Source organism: Hippocampus zosterae, chromosome 13, assembly GCF_025434085.1.
Source record: "Hippocampus zosterae strain Florida chromosome 13, ASM2543408v3, whole genome shotgun sequence".
Classification (NCBI taxonomy): Eukaryota; Metazoa; Chordata; class Actinopteri; order Syngnathiformes; family Syngnathidae; genus Hippocampus; species Hippocampus zosterae.
In genome coordinates, this window is record NC_067463.1 from 20,264,563 (window position 1) to 20,282,500 (window position 17,938).

The 17,938-nt window shown below is 42.8% G+C and overlaps 1 protein-coding gene across 7 annotated transcripts in view; it reads left to right on the top strand.

The window, feature by feature from the left end:
- Window positions 1-17,938, top strand: part of LOC127612901 (teneurin-3) — a 205,720-nt gene that overhangs the window by 24,639 nt on the left and 163,143 nt on the right. For 6 of the 7 annotated variants that reach the window (XM_052083740.1, XM_052083741.1, XM_052083745.1 and 3 more), the window contains exons 3-6: window positions 4,424-4,641; window positions 4,861-4,972; window positions 5,723-5,793; window positions 9,228-9,515. In XM_052083740.1, coding sequence (XP_051939700.1) covers window positions 4,539-4,641; window positions 4,861-4,972; window positions 5,723-5,793; window positions 9,228-9,515 — 574 coding nt within the window. In that variant the 5' untranslated portion in view covers window positions 4,424-4,538. The remainder of the gene's footprint in view (window positions 1-4,423; window positions 4,642-4,860; window positions 4,973-5,722; window positions 5,794-9,227; window positions 9,516-17,938) is intronic. The other variant, XM_052083744.1, reaches the window with a different exon arrangement.

The following is a 17,938-nucleotide window of genomic DNA, read 5'->3' on the forward strand; positions in this document are numbered from 1 at the left end:
TGCGACCCACATCACATCAAAGCAGAAACAAGTGTGACAGGTCTCAGACAAATCTGAAATTAGTAGTCACTTGACAAACATATGCAAGTTGTTATTGCTGAGATACTCATAGTTATGATTGCACGACTGTCCGTGTCTCATGTGGTTTGTTATATTACCATATTATGTCATTTTATGTTAACTGCTCTCAGTTCTGTGAAGCGCTTTGTTAAAGCTGCAGCTGTTGTGAAAGTGCTGTATGAAAAAAGATGTGTTGTATTGTATTGGCACTTCAGCACATCCTGCACATGTTGCTCCGGAGAGCTTTTGGCTATTCATTCTACTGCCATTACATTGTCCAAAACTGACAGCACTCATTTGAAATGATTTGCTTTTCTTTTCATTTTTGGTATTGCTTTTTTTGGGGGGGGTGGAGGGGTACATTCCCTTTTTTCATCGTTTTTGTTTATTCACTGCCACTTGTCCTACAGCCTATGTACCATGTCATTTTTAAGTGTTTGTTGAGGCTAAATATCACCGCCGTCCAGCGGGAATCATTGTCCATCCAAAAATCATGGCGCGTTTGTTCAAACATGGCCTCATTAAAGTGAGCAGGCCATTTTCAACAATTCACATTCATAGATCATTTGTATGAATAAGACATGTGGATTGACTAAGAGGAGAGAGTTGTGAATAAATATGAAGTTAGACAAATTTTCACATCGGAGGATTTGTCGTGACTTTGATATGCGTTGATACATTTAAGATGCAAATGAATTGTCTGCACCACGATCAGTGAAGTTGTCTGATTTGAATCTAGGATTATTACACAGGTGACTTTGAACTTGGCATCATAGAAGTTATTATTATCAGGATTATTTCTTTTTAACATGGTGAAATGAGGACATGACTGTGGACGAAAGTTCAACATTACGGAACATTAAGGAAGGGTGGATCAAAAATCACTGTGTGCAATGGGTATAACTTTTTCCCATGTAGCATTACAAAATATTGTTTGCATTTAAAAGATCAAGGAATTCATTATGACCTCCTCCTCAATGATGATGATGTAAAGTTACCGGACATTGGTGGATGAATGTCCAGCAGTTAAAAACAAGCACCTGTGTTTGGTATCAAAAGCTGAATATACAATATTTTCCGCACTAGAAAGCCCTTCAGAGTATAAGACGCACCTTCAATGAATGGCCTATTTTAAAACGGTTTTCATATATAGGGTGCATCACATTAGTGGCTGAGGGTATGTTATGTAGCCACTAGATGGAGCTACGCTAAAAGAAATACAATTCAATACAATGTAATCCAGCTTTATTTATGAAGCACTTTTACAACCTCTGCAGCTGTAACAAAGCACTTTTAAAATACTACATCCAATAAATCTGAATATTGATCCATATATAAGGCACATCGGATTATAAAGCGTACCGTCGGCCTTTGAGAAAATCGGATGGTTTTAGGTGCGCCTGAAAATGCGGAAAATATGGTACTTGCACAATACTTTCACTGGAATTCATTTGTGAAGAAAACACTCGGTAAATTGAGCGTGGCTGCTTTTACAGAAACGCTGATATGACCCCAGCAAAAATAAAAAGGTATGGATAGAACCAAAGGAAACAAAGTTTAAAAAAAGATTGTAGGGGATAGTTGTTCAATTCCAAATGACACATTATACCATTCGACTTTGACAACTGACTTGAGTACATGAAGTACAATGTCATAACAGGTCACATTTAAGATTCTTCTCTCATCTATCATGCTGCAAAGATGCTGTGAATACTGAAAAACTTTGGCTTCACCAATTATTGCCTTCAGTTGCCGACTGCAAGACACGGATTACAATTTGCCAGACTAATGACATAGAAATTAATTCAAACGTTTAGATCAAGGATGCCCAAACATTTTTTGAGCATGTGAGCTATTTATTCATTCATTCAGTCATCTTCCAAGCCGCTTGATCCTCACTAGGGTCGCGGGGGGGTGCTGGAGCCTATCCCAGCTGTCTTCGGGCAGTAGACGGGGGACACCCTGAATCGGTTGCCAGCCAATCGCAGGGCACACAGAAACAAACAACCATTCGCACTCACACTCACACCTAGGGACAATTTAGAGTGTTCAATCAGCCTGCCACGCATGTTTTTGGAATGTGGGAGGAAACCGGAGCACCCGGAGAAAACCCACACAAGCCCAGGGAGAACATGCAAACTCCACACAGGGAGGCCGGAGCTGGAATCGAACCCGGTACCTCTGCACTGTGAAGCCGACGTGCTAACCACTGGACTACCGGCCAAATACAAATGGTCTACATTCATTTATTAAATTAATCTCCCTTTTTGTTTGCTTTTTTTTTTGTCTTTTTATTCATTCACTGCTGTTGACAGGCAACTCAATAGTATAAAACCGGGAGGCTGGCAGTGATTAAGTTAATGCCATGAAATCGACCAACACCCCCTTTTGCGAGCTACTGGTCGATTGCAAACGACGCAATGGGCACCCCTGGTGAACATTAATCTCTTCCTACAGTGAAAGCAGTGCGCCGCACTGCTTTTTTTCCAAATGGCCTTTGAGTCTTCTTTACCTTTTTACTGCTCTTATCTTTGAATTCTTCATCTTTCTAAGCAGATTTTTTTTCTCCACATCAAGCTACCACTGGCCTTGATCTTCTGTTCCTATTTCATTTAGTGATTGGACGATTGGTCTTCTTTTTTTTTTTTTCATTTCTCAAATGAATGTGTATAGATTGTCCTGACCTGCAAAAGCATACAAGTACCGCCTCAAGTCTTCCTTTCAGGATGATGTGCGAGTGAGTGGATGTGTATATGATCCAAGTGTGCTCGTATACCCCGCAGCTGAATTCAGGGTGACCCCAGAGAGACAGCTTCACTTCCTAATGACTCACACTTGAGGCTGTTGCCAGCATCGAGTGACGCAAGATTATTGTGACTAAATTTAGCATGATGAGCAGTCATCTCACGATAATACGGGTCCAAGGGCTCAGCTGTCAAGAAAATATGCGCTACAATGTTGAAAATCCATCTCGTTCATTCACAACTTCATAGAAGACGCACTGTATTTGTTCTCTCTTTCCATTCATACATGAACGGTTATTTCGTCTGTGTTTAATTTTCCCATTGTCACGTATTGTGAGAGGGCGTGTAAGTATTCTACAGCTGTAATGATTCACCCTCCATAGTGAAGAGAAATTATTTACAAAAGTTCAGGCAGCATTATACAAGCAGCTGTTTTGTTTTGTATTTTTTTCCACTGACACGACACTGATATACAGTATAATCTCAGTTGTTTATTTTTAACTTCCTCTCTTGAAATGATGAGAAAAAAAACAATTGAGTTGCCATGAAAATATATTAAATGAATAATAAATATAAGGCGGGAGTCAAACTCAGGACTTCTTGACCGCAAAGCAAAGTTTCACACCACTACCAGGTCATGGTGGAAAACACCACCATAAAACCAAAAGCCGTTTTATAACAAGACATGCTGAGAAGTGAAGGTAAACCTGAGAGCCACTGCATAATTTGGAACACATGTTGTCAAGATGAGTCTGTTAACACCGTGACGACATTTCAGGAGATATGAGGACATTTATAGATGCACCTGTTTTTCCATGTTTCTCCTGATTTTGATTTGAAGAAGAAAAAAAAAGTTCCCGTCCACTTAACCATAAACCCTGTAGCCTGACGTTTGCTCATGTTAAATGTGATACTTTACTTCATTGTATTGGATTAGGGCGGCCCGGTAGAGCAGTGGTTAGCACGTCAGCTTCACAGTGCAGAGGTGCCGGGTTCGATTCCAGCTCCGGCCTCCCTGTGTGGAGTTTGCATGTTCTCCCCGGGCCTGCGTGGGTTTTCTCCGGGTGCTCCGGTTTCCTCCCACATTCCAAAAATATGCATGGCAGGCTGATTGATCACACTAAATTGTCCCTAGGTGTGAGTGTGAGCGTGGATGGTTGTTCGTCTCTGTGTGCCCTGTGATTGGCTGGCAACTGATTCAGGGTGTCCCCTGCCTACTGCCCGAAGACGGCTGGGATAGGCTCCAGCACCCCCCGCGACCCTAATGAGGATCAAGCGGCTCGGAAGATGAATGAATGAATGAATATTTAGGTATGTTTAGAGTTACTGCTAATGCTAGTACACTCAGGTACACATTTATGGGGTTTGTTTGTTGTTTTTTTGTTTAATTCATTCAGCTATTACAAACAGTTTACATTACAGATAGCATGAAAAACCATACTTAGTTTGCTGAGCAACTAATAAGCAAGGCAGTAACTGGATTAGTAACTCAATTACTAATGGGAGAAACTGAGTGAGTGAATGATAACTCATTACTTTTTTCAAGTATAATGACCAACACTGTTTGTTGGTAAGACACGCTTAGTGATGAACCCTTTCTTTATGTACTGCGTTCACAGGACGAGTTCTACACTCCGTCTTCTGAAGTCCGTCTTCTACCTTCGAGTCCTTCTTTCTTCTTCATCTCCGCCTATATTTCTTCCTGTCAAATCAGCTGTTCCACAGCATGCTTCGATGTTTGCCAGCAACACCAGCAGAAGCATTATGGAAGTGAAAGAGCGACGTCCATACTGCTCGCTCACTAAGTCCCACAAGGACAAGGACGCAGCATATCTTGGTGAGATAGCTGCCGTGTCATAATTCATTTGTTCCCATTCATTAATGGTTTCCCTCATGGATTCCTTGGCGCTTGTAAAGTATTCTTTAAAAATGTCTGTCCTCTGTTGCTCCTGTGTTACTCTTGGATGAAACTACTACTACTGTAACGACTGAAGTGTGTGACATCATCCTGTGTGTTAGAAATTTCTCTTTCACTCGTGTCATTTGTATTCTACAGGAGACAGTGAAGACTGTGCTATTGGCCACCAAGAAGTGCGTGTCCCAACTCAGAAGTCGTACTCCTCCAGTGAGACGCTCAAGGTCCTTGATCAACAACAGGATCATACTCGGTGAGGAATCAAATTACACTCGTCGTCACAAGCGGCATTTCTACTACACAGCAGTGATTTGCCTCGTCATGGTTGCACTCGGGGCGACCCGGTAGTCCAGTGGTTAGCACGTCGGCTTCACAGTGCAGAGGTACCGGGTTCGATTCCAGCTCCGGCCTCCCTGTGTGGAGTTTGCATGTTCTCCCCGGGCCTGCGTGGGTTTTCTCCGGGTGCTCTGGTTTCCTCCCACATTCCAAAAATATGCATGGCAGGCTGATTGAACACTCTAAAATTGTCCCTAGATGTGAGTGTGAGCGCGGATGGTTGTTCTTCTCTGTGTGCCCTGCGATTGGCTAGCAACCGATTCAGGGTGTCCCCCGCCTACTGCCCAGAGACAGCTGGGATAGGCTCCAGCACCCCCCGCGACCCTAGTGAGGATTTCCCCATTGTGGGACGAATAAAGGATATCTTATCTTATCTTATTGTATTGTATTGTATTTTCAAATTAGTGAGCTGAACTTTGATCAAATTAAGGTAGGAAATGAACTTTCCAAAAACTGGTCTTTTTCTTATCTGGATGGATCAGGTCTGAACTCTAAACATGATCAAAAATACAGATACAGACATGTCGGTTGGACACATTTCAAAACAAAACAAAACAAAATCATTTTCCGAGGATGTCAAGAGGAATACCTAAATGTCATGAAAGTCCTTTTTTCCCCCCATAACATAAACATAATAAACATTAACATAAACATTATGTTTTGACAGGTTATTTTGTGGCACATCAAAAGGACACAAGGACATGGTTCATCATGAACAAGACAATTACAACATAGACGGTGAGTATAAATTTCATTGCATACACAGAATTGTTTTTGACACAAGAGACTCGGATCATCATTGAGAATTTGGAGCAAAATGACTGCTTCCGAAAATGTATGAACATTTCGTTTGCTTTTGTGATTCGAAAGAAAATGGCGTAAGCATTTAATACGTATCCGTGTACATTTTGTAAATGCATGCCAATGAAATAAGATCTCACTGTTACATTCTCTGACTTGAAATGAAGTGCATACGGTACAGAAATAGCTGGAGTTGCCACATTATGCAAGAGTAAACGCATCCTCAAGTCTCGAAATGCAGGGCCGGGGATTCCCAAAATAACACATTTTAAGAAAATAAGAAAATATGCCAAACAACCCAAAGTTGTTCTCTAGTGCCAAGTAACAGAGTATCAATTTGGAGAAATTCTTATCTGCTTCTTTTTCATAGTTTGCCTAATTGGAGCTCATTTCAAATTAATAGAACTTTTAATTGGAGAGCAGCACTCTTCATCTTCAGCTGTGACACTAATTACAGACGGCTTTTATAACTCCCTTTTCATTGGCTGATTAAAGATGAAAAGGGACATTCTGCGATTTTTCAGATAATTTGTTTGCCTCCTTTTCATTTATATTTCAAAGGACTGATATGCATGTCATTCGAAAGTCTGACGTCATGTTGGGATAGGACAGTGGTTCTCAATTATTTTCTGTCGTGCCCCCCCCCCCCAAGGAAGAGGAAAATATCTTGCACCCCCCCCCCCCACGGCTATAGATAGTATTATTTATCTATAACATTGTTATAGGTACACCTTTGCATAATACTGTATGTATCCTTAGTAACATATAAGAGAATAAAAAAAGAAAGAAATATGGACCAACTTTACGGACCAACTTACAACAAAGAATAGCTTTAGTAACTGGAACAGAAAAAAATAACATTAAATCCTTAATTTAACAAATATTTTTTGATTGACCATGTCAAACCATATGATACTGAAAAATAAAATGACATAAACTCAATAACTAATAATGCATTCAAACTAATCACCAACATTATCTCAGGAGCACAATATTTAAAAAAAAAACTTTAACCAGCAAAAAATATATATATAAACTAATTTGTGCTTTTTTTATGAATAGGTTTGACAATATACTCTACATATTACAGTAATATGTATACTATAATATCCAATACATTCTACAAAAAATACATTTTGTTTTGTTTTTTTTACCAAGCATGAGTTCGTGAAAAGACATTTTGAGGGGCTGTCGAAGTCACGACACAGAGGCACTGATATAACCGTCTCGCCAGCGGCCCTTCTGGGGACACTCAGTGGGGAGTCAGCCTTGCCTAGCCAGCCGCCACAACAATCGTTCATTGGCTACTTAAAAATAAAAGCAAAACAAGTATTGTACTGTAATGCTACATGTATAGCAATGCCTTTTATTTCAAAGTTGGCTCTTGGAAGCAAGCAATCGTGGCGCTAACTTGACCGTGATAGCAGGTTTGACCACTGCCTGACTGACTGAGTTGCTTAGCATGCAAATGAGCAGTTACAGCCTGAATCTGGTACACAATATATATTCATTCATTCATTCATCTTCTGAGCCGCTTGATCCTAACTAGGGTCGCGTGGGTGCTGGAGCCTATCCCAGCCGTCTTCGGGCAGTAGGCGGGGGACACCCTGAATCGGTTGCCAGCCAATCACAGGGCACACAGAGACGAACAACCATTCGCACTCACACTCACACCTAGGGATAATTTAGAGTGTTCAATCAGCCTGCCACGCATGTTTTTGGAACGTGGGAGGAAACCGGAGCACCCGGAGAAAACCCACGCAGGCCCGGGGAGAACATGCAAACTCCAGACAGGGAGGCCGGAGCTGGAATCGAACCCGCTACCTCTGCACTGTGAAGCCGACGTGCTAACCACTGGACTACCGGGTCGCCACAATATATATATGTATATATATGAGATGATCATGGTCCCTGTCCACCCAGTTCCAAAATCCAGTCAGTGCCCCTGGATTAATTCCGATTCACCTCTCTATGATCTTTCTCTCCTTGGATTTTAATTATCGGGAGATTATAAGTCGCTATTATAAGACTGTTAAACACATATTTGTCTTTGAATATGGATTCAATTATGCATTAGATTAATTCATGTCCATCCATCCATCCATCCATTTTCTCATCCGTTTATCCTCACAAGGGTAGCAGGAGAAGCCTATCCCAGCTGTCTTTTGGGCAGTAGGCCAAGTCCACCCTGAACTGGTTACAGCCACTCTCAGATGAATGAATGAGTCACTGATATTTACAATGTTTGTATGTACGTTTGTCAACATAAATTAAAACACCCATTTTTAAAAGTCATCTTTTGTGGGTTAACATTTGACATCTGTGATCAATGTCCCACATTTATAGGAGTGTTTTTGCAGTATTCTTTGGATGACAGAAATGATTGATTTTGAAAGGCTTTTCTTTCAAATCTTTTTGGGGTGCACTCACGTTGAGCCCTAAACGGTGTGTTCTTCAGTTTGTCAATATATTTTACAAAACAATTCTTTTAATGGGATTGGTCTTAATTCATAGTGTTTAAAACAGATGACTCATTGCAAATACCTAATAATCACGAATATTTTATCAATGAACAGCTGTTCTCTCATAAATATGATGCGTGCTATCAAAAATGGCATCACTATAAAACCGCGGTTCTTAACCTGGGTTCGATCGAATCCCAGGGGTTCGGTGAGTCGGTCTCAGGGGTTCGACGGAGCCTCTGCCATGACGGGTAAGACACACGCGACTCAACATGTTAATTAGTTATGACACACCTGCTTGGCCATCACGGGCTGCAGAGAAGAAAAAAAATCATTCCATACAGTCCCTGAGGTGTGGTTGTGAGCGTGAATGGTTGTTTGTCTATGTGTGCCCTGCGATTGTTTGGCAACCAGTTCAGGGTGTCCCTCGCCTTCTGCCTGAAGACGGCTGGGATAGGATGGATGGATGTATCATTCAATACAAAGTATTTACAAATTGAATACCTTATTCATACTTTTCATCACAAAACGTTCCCTGTTTTCAAATAGAAAAAATTAAAATTTGTGTTGTTGTCTTGTGATACTTTGCCTGGCTTTCATTTATGTGAGAAGCCATGCATCCATTTTCCGCTCGTCTTTGCTCGGGCCATTAGGAAGCTGTAACCCATCCCAGCGGCTGACTTTGGACGAGAGGCCGGGTATACTCTGACCACCAATCAATTGCAGGACACAGACAAAAACAAATCACTCATGTCCACAGATATGGGCTATTTTGATTCTTCATATTTTTTTTTCTGGGTGTGGGAGAACTGAGACAGATTAACCACTTACTGCCATCAACGGAATGTTTTTATCTATGTTGCCTCAAATGGTTCTCGTAACATTCAAACAGCCTTTTTTTTTCTCCAGGTCATCATTTAAATCTTCGTCAACTGGGCATCTGTGAGCCTCCATCACGCCATGGCCTAGTATTCTGCTCTGAGATGTCGCTCCCCCACCGTAGTTTCTCTGTTGCTCCAGTCCAGGCCCGAGATGTGGATAGTCAAGCCATGAGATCACCAGAGAGAGCTATCCGGCTGTGGGACCGCGGAGGTTTGGGCAAGTCGTCCCAGAGGAGCTCCTGTTTGTCCAGCCGCTCCAACTCAGTGCTGACTCTTACCGATACCGAACATGAGAACAAGTCTGACAGTGACAACGGTAAGACTGGATTTTGGTTTTCTCTCGTTATGACTCTAGTTCTGATTCTTCCATAAACCACACTTTCGATTACTTTCCATGGCCTTGAAACGACTAAGATATCTTACGACGTCATTGTAAAATGACAGTGAAGTGTCTTTCAGTTCTTGAGAAAAATATAGATACAGTGTACAATGATAAAGTAATCATCCATGAACTGGAGGGTATCGTGTAACCCACCTATAAACCCCTGCTTGTGATGTTGTGTCATCAGCGTGCGAATGAACTGAGACTGTATGAAAGAGGTGACCTGAGATCTGTAAGTATTTTCAGTACCTTGAAGGATCATCAAGGCTACCGTCAAGGAAGGCAGAGATGAAAAGAAATCACACCGGTTTAATGTTTTCACAACATCCATCCATCCATCTTCTACCGCTTATCCGGGGCCGGGTCGCGGGGGCAACAGCTTTAGCAGGGAAGCCCAGACTTCCCTCTCCCTAGCTACTTCTTCCAGCTCTCCCCGGGGGATCCCGAGACGTTCCCAGGCCAGCTGGGTGACATAGTCTCTCCAGCGTGTCCTGGGTCTTCCTCGGGGTCTCCTCCCGGTGGGACATGACTGGAACACCTCACCGGGGAGGCGCTCAGGAGGCATCCGAATCAGATGCCCGAGCCACCTCATCTGGCTCCTCTCGATGTGGAGGAGAAGCGGCTCGACTCGGAGCCCCTCCCGGATTACCGAGCTTCTCACCTTATCTCTAAGGGAGAGCCCGGACACCCTGCGGAGAAAACTCATTTCGGCCGCTTGTATCCGGGATCTCGTTCTTTCGGTCACGACCCATAGCTCGTGACCATAGATGAGTGGGTGTGTGTTTTCACAACACACACCCACAATTTCTCTTAATCGGGTTATAAAAGTTTGCACGCAGTTTGGAATTGGTCCACATAAGCCTTTGGAAAATACATTTGGCGTCATATGCCTTATCCATGTTCACGAACTTCACTTTCCAAAAATCGGTGAAGCTAACAAAACGACGTGGATGTTGCATATACCGCTTGGTTTATACGTATGTAGGTGCCTCTTTGTGTCTGTGGTTGCGTGTATGCCTCTTCACTATCCTCAATTTTCCCAACAGGTGTGATTTTCATAACGAATAACGGAAAATATATATATATTTTTTTTCTACATATACTAGCCCACTCCTGAGTGAGTCTTCATTACAAGACGATGCGATCATTAACACTGAGCTGAAGCGCTGAGTCGCCGCTTTTTCCATATTAAGTTTGATAATGTTTTTATTAGATGACATTATGTTGTGTATGGCAGAGCTCGGGAGAATACATTCCTCCTGTAAAAGTGAGTAGTCGTCAAGTTTTCAATGGCTAATTGACACTTAAATATGCAGCTGTTTAGCTTTGAGTGGGCGTTTGGTGTGCAGCTCATTTTATTAAGCCTGTGCTAACTCCCATTTCCATGTTTGATTAAATAGCTGAAATGCAAACACACGGTCACTCGTGGGGCCGCCTGGATCTGAGTTCGATATCCTGCTTGCTTCTTATGATACTGCTTGCTGCATCACTCTCAGGGTGGCGAACTCTGCTGACAACTTACTCTCGCTGGACTGCTAACGCTAATATTCGGGCCAATACGGTATTTGGTATTATCATGTGTAATAATAATTGGCGGGTGGCCCGGTAGTCCAGTGGTTAGCATATCGGCTTCACAGTGCAGAGGTACCGGGTTCGATTCCAGCTCCGGCCTCCCTGTGTGGAGTTTGCATGTTCTCCCCGGGCCTGCGTGGGTTTTCTCCGGGTGCTCCGGTTTCCTCTCACATTCCAAAAACATGCGTGGCAGGCTGATTGAACACTCTAAATTGTCCCTAGGTGTGAGTGTGAGCGTGGATGTTTGTTCGTCTCTGTGTGCCCTGTGATTGGCTGGCAACCAATTCAGGGTGCCCCCCGCCTACTGCCCGAAGACAGCTGGGATAGGCTCCAGCACCCCCCGCGACCCTAGTGAGGATCAAGCGGCACGGAAGATGAATGAATGAATGAATGAATGAATGATAATAATTGGCCTTTGCTTTAAATGTTAATCTATTGCATGTTTTAAGAACGTGAGAGGAAATCGGACTACCCAGAGAAACCCCACGCAGGCATGGGGAGAACATGCAAACTCCACACAGGAAGGCTTCGGAGCTAGAATTGAACACTGCACCTCTGCACTGACATGCTATTTGTTAGAATATGTCGGACAAAAAAAAAAAGTAAATTTTGTGGAAACATCCCTTGAATGTAAACTGATAAAAGGTTATGTGAGCTGATGAGCCAAACTAACCAGGTTCTAGAGCAATGGTTCTCAATCTGGGTTCGATCGAACCCAGGGGTTCGGTAAATTGGCCCCAGGGGTTCAACTTAGCCTCTGCTATGGAGGTTAAGACACACCCAACTCAACGTGTCAATTAGTTATGACACGCCCACTTGGCCACCACTGGCTGCAGATGATCACATTACATTGCTTGTCCAATCAGTGCTGCGGGAAATTTAGTTTGTTCAGTCATCAACGCGTGACTGTCGTGATAGTATGTTGTGTGATGTCTTTTTTAAGAATTTTTTAAATACATGCTAACAACGTTGATTAAAAAAAAAGCGGTCAGATGCATATTTACAACATGGATTCACATACATCACGGAAAGTGATGGGAGTCAGCGTCGTATCTACATGATTTGTCATGCCGAGTTGAGCAACTCAAAACTAAAGGAACACTTCTTGAATCATATTTTTTATTTTTCCCTAATGAAGGGTTCGGTTCGGTGAATGTGCATATGATGAACCGGTTGGGTTCAGTACCTCCATCAAGGTTCAGAACCACTGTTAGAGCGTGACTGACACAAAATTAATGAAGAACACTGAAGACAATGGGGGCAATCATCTGGGCTTGCTACATGTGGTCAGGCCCTTCAGCAGCACAATACGTTTCCAAAGTGAGGTTCGGGAGGAGAGTACCCTGAATTGTTATATATTTTTTTCCCCCCCGTCCTTCAGTGGATTTTAGTTTCCCTGGTGTCCACGTGTAAGCACTGTCAGGATTTATAGGGTTCAAATTATTCAAGAGTGCTTCAGGGAGACTGAGACCTCAGAGCCAACCCCAGAATTAGAATTAGAATCATTGCTATGTGCTTGAGAAGACTTGATGCTCCGGCCTCTCTCATCATTGATACAAGACCTTGGCAAAAAAAAAAATAATAATAATAAATAATAATAATAATAATAATAATACATTTATAAGTGCCTTTCAAGAAACCCAAGGTCACTTTACAATAACAAAAAATGGGTTGAGTAAATAAATAAATACATAAATATAATACAAGGCGGCCCGGTAGTCCAGTGGTTAGCACGTCGGCTTCACAGTGCAGAGGTACCGGGTTCGATTCCAGCTCCGGCCTCCCTGTGTGGAGTTTGCATGTTCTCCCCGGGCCTGCGTGGGTTTTCTCCGGGTGCTCCGGTTTCCTCCCACATTCCAAAAACATGCGTGGCAGGCTGATTGAACACTCTAAATTGTCCCTAGGTGTGAGTGTGAGCGTGGATGGTTGTTCGTCTCTGTGTGCCCTGTGATTGGCTGGCAACCGATTCAGGGTGTTCCCCGCCTACTGCCCGAAGACAGCTGGGATAGGCTCCAGCACCCCCCGCGACCCTAGTGAGGATCAAGCGGCTCGGAAGATGAATGAATGAATGAATAAATATAATACAATAAACAAACTCTGCAGTGGAATATCACACGATGCCACTTTTGGGGGCCGTCCACACCTTTACTGTACCCTCGAAGCAACTACCACACTTATTTTCCATGTACCCAAATCAATACACACTTGCGACACTGCATTTCCACTGAGTTGGCACAACTGAGGCATGAAAATTGAGCAGTAATGTAATCCCCTTGCCTTTCACACAGTACCCGCCAAAGCATACTGTCCATTACCATTTCCAAAGTGCATATTCACAACAGCAGTTGTGGCTTGCACCACAAAGACAATTGGATCTGTGGTGGCATCAGTGTGACAGCAACAATTCCTTTTCAAAACAAAGGGGCGTTTGGAGTGTCTCTCAGATGCATAAATTCACACTTTGGTTGTGTCTCTGATACTGTTGCTATTTGGCAAATTCAACCTGCCACCACATATCAAAATATTAAACCAAAAACGCATTCAAAATGGCTTGCTGAGAGGCTCCTCAGAAAGAGGCTGCTGTATGTCATTCTGACTTGTGAAAATGACAAGTAATGAAAAGGACCCCGTTTCTCAAGGAAAAAAAAGGAGGCAGATTGTCAAACGGGGTGTAATTCGTCTTTTCTAACCAGATTACTGTCATACAAACAGTTCCCATTTTTAAGATGCTTAACACGACAACATGAGCAAACAACTGTTTGTACGCAGTGATAAAGTATATAAAACTCACCGCATCCCTACCAATAAGTGTTTAAAAAGTGCCAAAAGTGAATACTATACATTATCGCTCTACCAGATTGTAGCCGGTTATGAACCTTTTTACCATTCTATCAGGTAATGTATTGTGTAAATATGCGACAATAATACACTTTTTTTGTATACCTTATGTATTTGCTTTAACTTTGCTTTGTTTTATTCTTATTCTCAAGTCAAGTCAAGTCAAGTCAACAGTATTTATAGAGCACTTTCAAACAGCCATCGCTGCATACAAAGTGCTGTACATATACATATAACATATACAATAAACAGTAAGACGAATCAGTAATAAGTAATAAGGCGGTAGAAAGCACCAAGCAGTAAAACCAATAGCAAATCTAAGTCATGCTGAGTCAAACGCCAAAGAATACAAGTGAGTTTTGAGGAGGGATTTAAAGATGGGCAGCGAGGAGGCTTGCCGAATGTTCAGTGGGAGGTCATTCCAGAGAGATGGACCAGCAACAGAAAAGGCTCGATCCCCTCTGAGCCTCAGTTTAGTTCTTGGTACGTCTAGCAAAGACTGGTCCACAGACCTGAGGCGCCGGGCAGGGGTGTAGGGGCGTATGAGCTCAGAGAGGTAAGGTGGCGCGAGATTATTCAGAGATTTGAAAACAAAGAGGAGGATCTTAAAAATAATTCTAAAATGAATGGGGAGCCAGTGAAGGGATGCCAAAGTAGGAGTTATATGCTCCCTCTTACGAGTTCTAGCAAAGAACAGTTACCTCTATGTTTACAGTACATGCATATCTCTATTAATGTAGTTTTATGTTTCAATAATTGAATGAGGGAATTAATTAAAATGTTTTAAATGTGTATTCTCTAACATTTATAAAGAAGAAAAAGCACAAATAAAAAGGAAATATATAACATATAAACATATATAAAACATGTGTAAAACTGCTAACGATCAAACATGCATATACACATACTGTACAGTGAAACTCCTCTAGAACGAAACCTTCATGGGCGAAAATACCCCCTTATGTGAAAAAAAATCTTCATGCATTAACACAATTTCCATTCTCCTGCCCAACATACGACGAAAAACTCCCTGTTGCGTTATACGAAATCATTTTCTCTGCTACAGCCTCCCGACGACATTCACTACAACGAAGTCTTATCCAACAGCGACCTCTACTGCTTCATTCGAAAAAGGCAACAGCAACCACCACACTGGTTTACATAGTGAACGATGTTTATTTCGGTCACAGCTGCGAATTTCCTGGATTCAACATACTCATAGCTGCTCTGCCATTGGCTTACCGAGCCTCATCCTGGCCTCCGATTGGCCAAGAGTGACCGGGTGTATTGATAAAACACAGAAAACTAAATCCTAAACAAACAAAGTCCAAAATATCAAACAAAAACTATGATTGAAGCTCAAAACGATCAATAACAGAAACATGACCAAAAACATGACCTAAATATGACAAACGAACAAACAGCAAAGAGCAACAATGACCCAACAATGAATTGTCGGGCGGGAGTCCTTTTATGCCACAAATTACCTAACGACCAACAGGTGTGCAGCTGCAGGGGGAGCCCTACATCGCCACCTGTTGGTCCCAAACCGAATCATGACACCCGCAATAAACAAACACATCATTGTCAGTGAAATGGTCAGTCAGTACTTGACCTGGTTAGTGACGATTACACTGATGGACGAACACCCTCTTCCGTCAGCGCTTAATCCGTCTTTTGTTTCATTTTTATTTTGTTAATTTGTCATCAGCAGAATGGGCATCCGTCAGTGACAGACTGACAAACATTCCGTCAGCACTGACGGAATGCTCACCTCTGATCATCAAGATGCATTCATGCACTGCAACAACAACTTTTCCCCTCGCTGTCTTTTGTTTCCACTACTTGACTCGTCTCATCATCAAGCCCTCTCATTTCTCAGAACCCATTTAGAAAGAATCACTTACCAGAAGTGCAGCAAGAGAACAAATAAACAAGCTAGCTTGACAGAGAATGAAGAGAAAACCATAACAAATTCCAACAGAGTGACAAGTCTTTCAGTTCATAAACATTCCACACATACAGTATCTTGGCCTGTGAGAAATATTAACTGTGCCCAGTCCCATTCAAGGAGTGATGTGCTTTTCTCGACACCCGGTAAGAGATTGGCACTTTATCGTGTCAAATAAGCGTACAATTTTTACCAAAGTCTCAGTCTACTTTTAAAGTTTTTCAAAAATGATACATTCATTCATTCATTCATCTTCCTAACCGCTTGATCCTCACTCGGGTCGCGGGAGGTGCTGGAGCCTATCCCAGCCGTCTCCGGGCAGTAGGCGGGGGACACCCTGAATCGGTTGCCAGCCAATCGCAGGGCACACAGAAACGAACAACCATTCGCACTCACACTCACACCTAGGGACAATTTAGAGTGTTCAATCAGCCTGCCATGCATATTTTTGGAACGTGGGAGGAAACCGGAGCACCCAGAGAAAACCCACGCAGGCCCGGGGAGAACATGCAAACTCCACACAGGGAGGCCGGAGCTGGAATCGAACCCGGTACCTCTGCACTGTGAAGCCGACGTGCTAACCACTGGACTACCGGGCCGCCAAAAATGATACAATGTTTTTTTTTTTTTCTATTGATATGTTCTAGTGTTTGAGTTAGGGACAGTGAAATATTCAAAGTGTGAACTTATCTCGAATATCAAGCGCATCAGGTTTCATATTAATGGTAGTATTGATGAACTGTCCTGTGCCAACTGCCCTCGCATGAACTAACCTCATAACATTTATCTCAAGGCCTCCTGGTAAAGTCACACTGTGAATCTGTATCGCGATACAGTCAGTCATCTCTTGCTCTCACGCTCACATGCATGTGCACACAAACGCATAATCATTATTGTGTGGTGGGTAATGGCCGGATCAATAGCTCTGCTGTTCTTACAGGATCATTTGGCCTCTGAAGCAAGTGCTCTGACAGCCACTACATCATTAGGACATTACCACACCACACCCCACCACCCCTGTTATGTTACCCCCCCCCCTTCCCCCTACTCCTTAGTCATTTGGTGTACATATCCTTTGTCATGTCTACTTGTTAGCCAATTAATCATTGAATTAATGCATACTGTATCTTTACCGGCGGCCCGGTAGTTCAGTGGTAAGCACGTCGGCTTCACAGTGCAGAGGTACCGGGTTTGATTCCAGCTCCGGCCTCCCTGTGTGGAGTTTGCATGGTCTCCCCGGGCCTGCGTGGGTTTTCTCCGGGTGCTCCGGTTTCCTCCCACATTCCAAAAACATGCGTGGCAGGCTGATTGGACACTCTAAATTGTCCCTAGGTGTGAGTGTGAGCGTGGATGGTTGTTCGTCTCTGTGTGCCCTGCGATTGGCTGGCAACCGATTCAGGGTGTCCCCCGCCTACTGCCCGAAGACAGCTGGGATAGGCTCCAGCACCCCCCGCGACCCTAGTGAGGATCAAGCGGTACGGAAGATGAATGTATCTTTACCAACTACAGTATGGTCAATATATTTGATTTGGTTGTTCTTCATTCATTGTAACATTTCCTTGTTCTGAACGCGAGAATGAAAACCTACAAAGTATATACTGCTGATAGGACGTTACAGTAGTTGCTTCTCGAGTGACTAATCACGCTTAATCACTCACCATCAGCCTGAGGGGGTTGTGCAGCAACTTCATTCATCAGCAATTACAGTGGTATAAGGCTATATGAAGTGAGCTCATCCAACAGAGATAATTAAATACACTGCTGAGGGAGTTGAAAAGCATGGTTGTTGATGTAAAGGGGCAATGTGCGTGTATGCGTCCGTAAGTGTGTGTGTGTGTTTGTGAGCATGCTTGCATGTGTGTCTATTTCATCTGGTGTGATTAGTCAAATGATTATCTATTTTCTGCAGTGTCACCACCCAAAACTCAGAAAAATTATTTTCCTTTGAAACAGTTTGGCTTTGAACAGTTTTCCTCCCTCATTCTCTTTCTTCCTT